We start from the raw sequence: 10709 nt of genomic DNA on the forward strand, positions 1-10709 counted from the left end.
TGGAAAAACAGGAACATTTGGAGAAAAGATGAAGGTTTCTTGTTTGTCACAGTGACCCTTCACTGCAGTTGTCAAGATTTCACATGGTTTGGTTTATGCTTTATACAAATAGTCTTAAGGCTTCACTAACCTGACCAGGTGCTAAGAGGCAATGTAAAAATATTAGATTTTCTATGTGTTACTGCCACCTGCTGGTTGGAGGGATAAAATTTGAATATGATTACAGGAGGAAGCTTAACTAGTTGGGACTACAAGTTACTGACAAATCTGAAGTTTCCCAGCAGTTTTAGACATTGGCATTAGAATACAAGGTTTAAAGTCTTGTCGTGAACTACACATATAACACTCCTGTATGTTCTTTAAGACTGAAGAAAATTTATTTAGTTGTGTATTTTTATTCTATTTTGACCCAGTTTTACACAGACTGTGTGCAGGTGTATAATTTAAAAATAACAACAAACAGGTGATTTTTCCCTCATTTAGATCAGTATGTAGAGAGTAAATGTGAACAGTTTGTCATTTTAACACAAGTTACATTTTTAATGGGCATCTGTGACTAAAATTCTGGTGGATGCCATTTAATATCAGCGTGGACCAAGTTTTACTATCCAGTGCAGTGGTAGATATTTATCTAGCCTCTCTGAACCCCCAGAAAAAAAGCTGCATCATGTTCTTTTTAAAACATGTTTTCTCTTTTATTGGGAAAATGTGCAGTTTCCTCATTGCCAGTGCATAGTTTGAACCTTGTTCTATCATGGGGCCCAGGTTACTATGGTAGTTCAACCTGACAAAACAAAAATCACAACTGCTCAAAAGAGGCAATGGGCACAACATGTGACACCTGTGAGACATTCAAAATTACTGGAGGTAGAAAAATAAACCAAAGTGCATTTAAGGTAACTATTTACAGTAGTACAATATGACTGCAGTACTCCACTCTGTCAGTCCATGGTCAGACGGCTCTAACATGGTTCAGATGCGGAGTCCCCTGCCTCCTGTTCCTCCATGTTGACAACACACTGCCTCTTTCTTTGGCCCAGCTCCACCACTTCTGCTCCAGGGAGGCCCAGCTTCCTCTTGTAGAGAGACCTGAGGTTACATGGGCTGGGGGATCTCTCTGAGGAGCTATCCAGAATCCAGGACGAGCTCCCTCCCATTGTGGTGAGAGGTCCAGGGCTGTGAGGGGTGGAGGATCTTGTAGCGTGCAAGCCTGAGTCATCAAGTTGCAATTCAATCTCCATGGTTCGGGCGTGTATTGTTGAATCTTTTTCCATTTCTGCTGTAAGATCTCTACAACCGTCATCTGTCAACTTGTCATTGTGGGAGGGCAGCATGTCGAGCTCGCAGACCCACAGCTCGGGGTCACTCCCGCATTTCATCTGGACATCCAAAAGATGTTGCTGCTCCATCACAGGGTCTCTCATCCCATTTTTCATCGCTTCTCTGAGGGCAATGGAAGCAGGGTGATGATGGATGAATCTCCTGCTCCGGTCCGAAAACCGACCTCCTCCACCTCCTCCTTGTCCCTGCTGCCTTGTTCGCCTGGAGACACCAACATCGATGTTTGACTCATCTGAATCCTCCGAGCTCCCATCGTATGGGTCCAAAAACTACGATCATAAGCACACATGCATTCACTCATGAACTCACAGAAGAGCAGGATGCTCCTGCACATAGATCGATCAGTGAAAGGAGAATGCTTACCAAAGAATAGCAACCATTTCTTGCTGCAGGCTTCAGTGGCCGTGTCCGACGTAATGTCCCACACTCTGGTACACTACCCACACATCCCTGAATTCAATTAGGAATTCAGTCATTTTTGCATCAATAAGATTGTATTTCATTTTTAAATAAAAAGCTCTGCATGCTTGAACTCAGGTGATGGACATATAGGGTCAGTTTCTGGGGAAGAAATTAATTTCGATCCTATTTCAAAACAAAAATCATTGAGTCCAATGAAAAATAGCCTATGTCTGGAACTGAAACCTCTTTTTAAGCCATTTAAAATGTAAGGGTACCATATAAATGTATACTGTCACTTGTCCTTTTGTGCCTATTTGTGCGTGTAATGTTCACTCAGAAACAAAAGTGATACCATAGTGCTGGTGTCTGACCATCTTGGACTGATTTCTGAATCCGAATCAGTGCTGGACTCCACTTTACACATCTCCTGACAGAAAACACAGATCATTCCAGGCCACATTTATGTGTCAAAGCAAGAAAGAGGTTAAATGCAAGTGACTTGGAATTTTTCAGCTGATGAGAGACCTAGTCATTCTCAGATATGCTGATGTAATGTGCTTAATCAGTCTCACCATGTATTTGAAAGCAAGCTGGTCCATGTTGTTGGGTATACGCCTGTCACTGTGATCTGAATGAAGAAAACCATACATTTTCAGTGTAATATTAATGCATCTAAGCAAATTCAAAATGCACCAAAAACAAACATCATATTATAAAGTTTTGAATCAAATCATAAAGTCATGCAGTAAAATGCAAAATACCAAGAAAATAAACATGTTAATCTTCCAGCCCATGTTACAAATTAAATTTAACTTTAGCAAAGGAAGATTTTTAAATGAAAAATACTGAGACCTACCTGGGCGTGAGTGTTGCCGTCTTCTCCTACATGCCATGACATTTGGTACGTGCAACTTATCAGGACCACGATAAAGTCAAATACTCTAATAATAATTTCGTTGCTGCGTGGTCAGGCAAACTTGCAGATTAATTAACCACCAGAGTACCAGGTGCATTTGATATATCTGCGGCCAAGTGTGGCCACAGGTGAATGGCGTGGGCACGACATACACCGGTAACACGAGTTCAAAACGCCATACTTCGCTCATTTCAACATTTTAACAAAATAATACGTCCGGTATCTTTTATTTTTCAAAATAAGACTGTGTTGCCCTCATTGCTGGAGGATGACAGCCTTGTTACTCCAAACTATTATTTTGTCGCTTCACTGTTGATTTGATTTTTGATTTGATCTTTCATCCAGAATTTTAAATACATTTTGTTAAGTCTATAAGTGAGTTTTAAAAACGGTAAAAGCAAAGAAAGCTCTAATGGACTTTGAATAGTGAAACATTTACTGTATTACCTACTGTTTATCACCAATACAAGCGAATGTATCCTGTTGTACTGGTTTACGGTCTCAAATAAACTATTTGTAACATATGGTTAAAAAATAGATAATGTTGTAACGTTTTTGTTAAATAAAGAGTTGATTCAACCTATTGTAAAAGTAGCTACAGTTCGTATCCTCCTGCACCAGTTCCCCGGTGAACCGTTGGGGGGAACGGGAGAGTCGAACTGGCCGCTCCGTGGCCCGCTCCCCTCCGTGCGTAAGATCCGGCCTGGGGGAAAGGGATGAATGTTAATTTCAAAGATGGCGGCGGAGGGAGGAGGGAAGGAGATGAACGAAATTAAAACTCAGTTCACCACTCGGGAAGGTGTCTACAAACTCCTCACTCACTCCGAATACAGCCGTCCTAACAGGGTGCCTTTCAACTCGCAAGGCTCCAACCCCGTCAAGGTCTCCTTCGTGAACGTCAACGACCAGTCGGGCAACGGCGACAGGATCTGTTTCAATGTGGGCCGTGAACTCTACTTCTACATCTACAAAGGCGTTAGAAAGGTAGCGTGCTAACGCGGCTAATGTCAACGGAAATTCATGATACGGCATGTTAAAATACACCACCGCTATTTGAGCTGTTGCTGAACTTTAGGCTTGTGTTGGCTGTCTTAAATAACTCTGGCAGGTGCTTGACTTTCAAATTAGCTGGCAGCTAGTTAGCGAGAAGCTAGCCTACTAGTTAGCTAGCCAGCGCAACTGGCTAACGTTAGCAAGCCAGCAGCTACTCCCGAGGCCAGGGGCTAAATTCCGTCCCCAGTCCGTCACACTGTTTTAGTTTTGCTGGATGGTCGGTTTCGTCAGGCTGGATTACGATCACTTAGGTTAAAGTTGACCTTTCGATTTGATTTAAGTTGTCAGGGCTGATATTGCTGCTGTAACGGTGACAGTGACAGTTGTACGATGCCACCCTCAACACCTGTCGACGCCCTTTGACTGACAGGTGCCGACACATCTCAGTGATGCCGATCCAGAACAGTCATTTGGCTAGCAAGCTAGCCGCTACCGTCATCCTTTAATGTTATTGCACTCATCTCACAGCTTGGGGACGTGTCTGGACAAAATCTTGTGACCTGATCAAACTAAGCTGACTTGGTTTTCTTGTAGGGAAATGCTCTGTAATTTCATGGTAGAAGCGTCACTGGAGGCTCTTTAGCTGCACAGTATATTTCTATATGGTTGTTAAGTCACTAATAAATATGTAATTGAATTCTTTTTCGAGTATGAGTATTATAACACAGGCTCTGCCTCATGCTTCACCTTATACACTTATCAAGTAGGTATATGTGTTCTGTCACCACATAAAATGGCCTCAGCTAACAGCTGATCTGTCATCTCAGGCTGACAGAAATCAGCTGACTGCTAACTTGAAGCAATGTGTCATAGCCTTTGTTAATATTCACACACTCAAACGTGCTTGTTGGTCATTCCAAACAGCAGTAGACCGACTAAAAAGGCAGAATTGCCACACATTGGGGCAATTCCACAGTTTGTAGCACAGATTTTTTTGTAAAAGACAAAACTGTAGTAGTGATTCTAGTCTTGTCAGTCTTCGTAATTGAAGTTTGACAGAAAATGGCAATTTACAGTACATGCAAATTAGTCACATGCCTGATAAAGGCAGGGATATTTGGTTTCAGTGTATCAATATCACATCACAAGATTACACTCATAATACATCATCTTAATGATTATTTGTCCCATTTCTCAGGGACAACTGGAAGAGATGGGCAATTTGATTTCACTGATGTTTTGTTGACGCAGACATATGGCTACAGGTTTAAAGAAAAGATAGCGAGACTATCCTGTGCATTCTAGTCAGCAGTTAATAAATCTAGCAGCTCATGATGTTCCTTTTTATTTCTTGTATTTAATCTATTACCTTGCTACCTTAAAGCAGTCTTCACTACTGTCAACGCAGAGTGTTTTTGAGTGAACTCCTATTTTAAACTCCTTTTATTACGTTTGACATTTTGTCTCTCAGAGACAAGACATAACTCAATCTACCAGTGGTGGAGGAACCACTGAGTCATCATCTTACACTCAAAGAATTTTCCATTCTACCAGTAGTGTAAACTGTAAATCATTAACAAATGGAACTGTTGTTATACTGGTTATCTACAGTATATGCTCAGGGTGTCTTGTTCACAGCTCTAAAATACTGTTTCCTTGATATTTAAAACATTTTCTTCCTTGCTTTTGCTTAGTGACTGTCAGTGATTTGATATGTATTAGTAAGTATGCAATATTAGTTCAGATATCACTTCCTGTAAGCTTCAGACACAAGACACATGATTTTAAGAAGGTCATATTTTGCATTAGTGTCAGCATGTTTGAGATAAAGCACAGGCAATACCAACAATATGACTACACACTCAGCTCTAATGATTTGGCAGTTTGACGGACCATAGCCTTTTGTCAACAAAGTGCATTAACTAATTTTAGATACTTAAAAATGACTGCACTCACCTCATGTGTGTTCCTGCTCTCTCTCGTCAGGCTGCTGACCTGAGCAAGCCCATAGACAAGCGTATCTACAAGGGAACGCAGCCCACCTGTCATGACTTCAACCACCTCACAGCTACTGCAGAGAGCGTGTCCTTGCTGGTGGGGTTTTCGGCAGGACAGGTACAGCTCATTGACCCCATCAAGAAGGAGACAAGCAAGCTCTTCAATGAGGAGGTAGGTCTCTGAAGGGGGTAGATTAGAGGAGTTTTGTGCACCGAGTTTTCCACAAGTAGTAAGTTCTGGTCAGTGGAGGAAAAAACTGGGAGAGGCAGTGAATTTTCACTTTTGATTTTTCACCAAATTGATTATTGTAGTGCTGTTTAATTTGAGCCTTGTTGTCAGACATACACCTGCATATTTTTTTTCTGCCATTGTGAGTGGAAGAGTATTCATATTTGCTCCATCTCATACAAGGTCTAAAATTCTCTTTTGGTGTATTCTTCCAGAACTGTAATGTCATTTTTAGATGGCTTTTAGGTGAAATTGTAAGACTTTCAGCATATTTGGAATATCAATTTCCTGATAATACAATACTGACATTGCCCCCCCCCCTTCTCCCTCCACTCTCTCCTTCCCTGTCTGCCTCTCAACCTTCCCTCTCTCCTGACAGAGACTAATAGACAAGTCCAGAGTAACATGTGTGAAATGGGTGCCAGGCTCTGAGAGCCTGTTCCTGGTCTCTCATGCCAGTGGGAATATGTACCTGTACAATGTGGAGCATACTTGTGGCACCACGGCACCACACTACCAGGTGCTCAAACAGGGAGAGAACTACTCTGTACACACTTGTAAGAGTAAATCCACGCGGAACCCTCTTCTTAAATGGACAGTGGGTGAGGGAGCTCTAAATGAGTTTGCCTTCTCCCCAGATGGGAAGTTCCTAGCCTGTGTAAGCCAAGACGGCTTCCTACGGGTTTTCAACTTTGATGCTGTTGAGCTTCATGGCACTATGAAGAGCTACTTTGGTGGCTTGTTGTGTGTGTGCTGGAGCCCTGATGGAAAGTACATAGTTGCAGGCGGAGAGGACGATCTAGTGACTGTGTGGTCGTTCTTGGACTGCAGAGTCATCGCCCGAGGTCATGGGCACAAGTCGTGGGTGAGTGTGGTGGCATTTGATCATTACACCACCAGTGTGGAAGAGAGTGACCCAATGGAGTTCAGTGGCAGCGATGAGGACTTCCAGGATCAGATGATCCACTTTGGACGAGACCGGGCCAACAGTACGCAGTCTCGACTTTCCAAGCGCAACTCCACGGACAGCCGGCCTGTTAGTGTAACATACCGGTTTGGCTCAGTGGGCCAGGACACTCAGCTGTGCCTATGGGACCTCACTGAGGATATCCTTTTCCCACATCTTCCACTCTCACGGACACGGACACACACTAACGTGATGAATGCTACCAGCCCCCCTGCGGGTGCTACAATAATCACTAACACCTCTAGTAACACTACTAATGGAAACAACAGTGGTGCCAATAATCCTGGCATTAACTCCCTCTCTACTACATTACCACGCTCCAACAGCCTACCCCATTCAGCCGGCACCACAACAACGGCAAACAATACCAACAAGGCCGGCAGCGGCGGTGGAATCGGCAGTGGAATAATGGACAGTGCCATCGCTACAGGCGTGAGTAAGTTTGCCACACTGTCACTCCACGATCGGAAGGAGCGCCACCACGAGAAGGACCACAAACGCAACCACAGCATGGGTCACATCAGCAGTAAGAGCAGCGACAAGCTCAACCTGCTGACAAAAACCAAAACAGACCCTGCTAAGACTCTGGGCACTCTGCTGTGCCCGCGCATGGAGGATGTGCCCCTCCTTGAGCCCCTCATCTGTAAAAAGATAGCACACGAGAGACTGACTGTACTCATATTTTTAGAGGACTGTTTAGTGACTGCTTGTCAGGAGGGATTTATTTGCACATGGGCGAGGCCAGGCAAAGTGGTAAGTTCTTTTTAATGTAGGAAATGTGGGGGAATTATAAGTGATAATATTGTTTGTCAATCTTTAGCTGTCATAAAATCAGTTGGTGGGCTGTAACTAACAATCAAGACATGTTCTGAAAGCTTAAAATAAACTATGGACATTTGGAATAGCATTTTTAGCTTTTATAGTCAGAATGTCAGTCTCTGCAGGCAGGCAAATAACATATCACACTTTGTTTAATGTACATCTGCTTTCTAGTGAAAGACCTATTATGCCTAAGTTTCAAATATAACCAATGCTATGACAAAATTACAGTCTGGTTATATAATATATTCTGGTAAGGAGGATTTCCTGTGTAGACCTGTGAGGGGGGGGGATGTTAATCCATATGAAGTGTGCTCATTGGTTCATCATAATCATTCCACAATGCATAGCAGCATAGCCAAGAAGTCATCTGCATACACTCTCACATTTCAGCTTTTATGCAAATTGCCACTTTGCCCAAAGAATCTCTGCAGTCTCTCACATGCTTACAGCTTAACGTGTGCATACACCCTTGTATACTTTGCTTTCGTCTGTGTTTCAAGAACTTTTGCCAGAACAAGGCACATGATGGTCTGCATTTTGAACACAACCAGCAATAAGAAGGCGAGTTAGTCCAACGAGACTGATACTTTTAACCAGAGCCGGACATTAATAGAGGCTTGGGGCTTTTAGCAAATATTAAAAATGAGAACACAAACAATACCATGATTATTGAGTTTTACAGTCCAGTCTTTGCAGTGCAGTCATCTGACTGTTTTTGCTTTTTTTTTTTTCAAATAGTAATATGTGGGACTACTCTCTTCTATGGGTCACTATGGGTGATTTGTGGGATTTTCTGACCAAAGTATTGTTTCTAATGGCTCCTTGGCAAGAACATGGAGGAAATATGATGCAAGAAGAACTGAATATTTAGTTTGGGGGAGATAGAAAAATCTGGCACTACAGCCTGTAGTCAGTATAAATTACGATTTATCCAAACCACTTAATATAAAGGAAGTGGTAAAGCAGAAGATGCAGTGGTTGAGGTCAGTCTTGGGGATGGTGTGAAGAGTATTGAATAATAAGAAACGGCTCATACAAACCTTATTTCATAGGGTTAAGGATTAAGTGTATTAGAGGAGAAAGGCAATAAAAATGTAACAATTGAGTTAAATTAGTTTGCCCTTGAAAATGCCCTCAGAGTTCAGATTAAGAGGTTTTTAAAAGCCCTCTGGAAAAACAAGTCAGTGGTCCGGTCATGTACATTAGAAGTGCCTTGATCAAGAAAACCTCTCAAAGACAGCATTAGTCTCACACTGTACACTCTGCATCCACTTTGACTGCTGTGCACAGCCTTTTAATTAAGTGCAGGGGACCGGGTTATGGAAAGAGGAGGCTAGAGGCGAAGCATTTTTAATGAGCTATTTGTTGCTTGATTTTTTTGCTATAGTATGTGAACTTTCCCAATGCAAATCTCCTTGTTTTCCTTTTTCCAGGGTTTATTGTCATCCCAAAACCAAGCCAGCTCTCCCAGTGGAACAGTAGTATAGCCACAATATTTCTGCTGCTAAAGAACCCTGCAACCCAGAGTCTGATGCTGCTCTTCACCCTGCAAGCATTGCAAGTTTTCCTTTTCTTTTATACCCCCCCTCCCCTCCTCCCCTCCTCCCTCCCTCCCTCTCGATTTTGTTTATGGCTTTTCTGTTGTTTTTGTTTATCACTCACTTGACCTAGAGGAGGAATGAAGCAAGAAAAGGTGTGGTGCATTTGTGGACTATTGTGCTAATGTTCTATTGTTCTCTGGAGTTTTAATACCTTTTTTTTTTTTTTAAGATTAAAAAAAAAAAAAACAATCTTTCTTTCATGTCAAATCTCATCAAACAGTTGTCCCCTCTGGAATTAAGGCTTGGCTTTGTTAGATGCAAACCAGACAATTGTGGCTTGAGATTAAAGGGATAGTTCAACTAATTTTCATAATCTGTGTGTACCCCTTCCTATCCCTTTTTTTTAACCTTGTGATGTTGCCCAGTCATGGCTCGGGGTTACTGGCTTAAATATGAATCTTGAGTGAACTATCCTTTTATGACCAAGTGCGTGAGCATCTGAAAATTTTGCTTCCATCCACATTCACCCTCCACTTCTGTCCTTTCTTGAGTAGAATCTCCCCATCGATGACTTTGCACTGATTTTGTTAGTTATTTTGTTGTTTGTTTTTATAACTACTCTAATGGAACAAAAAAAGAGGGTTGAGGACTGCCTTGTTGCACTCGGCTTTAACATCCTCAGTCTTGAAATCTGAATCTATAAAGCTTGATGCTGCAATCATAGTCTTTTTAAAGAAAAAAAAATTGTTTGCACTTAAATTAGTTTATTAGAAGAAAATGGCTTTACATTTTTGGGTGTGCTCAGAACTCACAGATGGCTAATACAGTAGGTGAAGAAAATGATAAAAACTATTAAAACCTTTATCTATTGAGCATTTATTTTAATATTATTTCAGATTCAAATCTGCTCTGTATCATAATGTGTATATTGTAATTAATTGATCTGATGGGGGCCTAAGCAAACTACCATTACTCCAGTGGAAGTTTTGTCATTGATAGTTATATTTCTAAAGCCTAAAGTATACATATTAATAATATTAAAATAATCTTGAATACACCGTTTACTGTTCTTTTTTTTTCCCTTGTTCACTCACATGTACTGTATTTACATAACAAAGTTGTTATGCATCTGGCGTTGAAAACTGCTTACATTGTCACAAAAAAATGGTGTAGTTGCACAAAATGAGCTGTCAAGTATGGAGGTCTTCTAAACTCAGGAAGTCTTACAGACAGTTGAATCTCAAGCCTCTCCTCAACTTGATACAAGCTCTCTTTATTCCTCAGTCACAGAAAAAACCTACTTTGAAAAGAAAACATGGAACTTGATATTCTGTGACTTTCTCAGAAGAATTTTAACTAAAGCCACATGAAAGATTTTCAGATAGAGGAGTCTTTTCCCATTTGACACTACTGCAATATTAATGTGTTTTATTTTTGTGTAGTCATTGATGCCATGAAGAGATCAGTGACCCCTACACTAGGCAGAGAGGCTAATATATTT

General features: G+C 41.4%; 2 protein-coding genes across 4 annotated transcripts; one reads left to right on the top strand and one right to left on the bottom strand.

Annotated features, from left to right (window-relative positions):
- Nucleotides 1-652: 652 nt before the first annotated feature.
- Nucleotides 653-2851, bottom strand: LOC108874927 (uncharacterized). 2 transcript variants are annotated; one of them, XM_018663512.2, is made up of 5 exons: nt 2600-2851; nt 2316-2371; nt 2096-2167; nt 1705-1791; nt 653-1610 (listed from the first exon to the last, which is right to left on the bottom strand). In XM_018663512.2, exons 1-5 carry the CDS (start codon nt 2634-2636, stop codon nt 963-965), a joined length of 900 nt encoding a protein of 299 aa, XP_018519028.1. In that variant the 5' UTR covers nt 2637-2851; the 3' UTR covers nt 653-962. The 2 variants fall into 2 exon arrangements, with proteins under 2 accessions (XP_018519028.1, XP_018519027.1); XM_018663511.2 differs by having other exon boundaries at nt 2096-2170; nt 2600-2850.
- A 410-nt stretch (nt 2852-3261) lies between these two features.
- Nucleotides 3262-10263, top strand: wdr20a (WD repeat domain 20a). 2 transcript variants are annotated; one of them, XM_018663499.2, is made up of 4 exons: nt 3262-3643; nt 5639-5821; nt 6258-7598; nt 9101-10263. In XM_018663499.2, the coding sequence occupies exons 1-4, from the start codon at nt 3380-3382 to the stop codon at nt 9152-9154; spliced, it is 1842 nt and encodes a 613-aa protein (XP_018519015.1). In that variant the 5' UTR covers nt 3262-3379; the 3' UTR covers nt 9155-10263. The 2 variants fall into 2 exon arrangements, with proteins under 2 accessions (XP_018519015.1, XP_018519016.1); XM_018663500.2 differs by lacking the exon at nt 6258-7598.
- The last annotated feature ends 446 nt before the right edge of the window (nt 10264-10709 follow it).

The sequence above is a fragment of the Lates calcarifer genome, linkage group LG19 (assembly GCF_001640805.2).
Source record: "Lates calcarifer isolate ASB-BC8 linkage group LG19, TLL_Latcal_v3, whole genome shotgun sequence".
NCBI classification, from domain to species: Eukaryota; Metazoa; Chordata; class Actinopteri; family Centropomidae; genus Lates; species Lates calcarifer.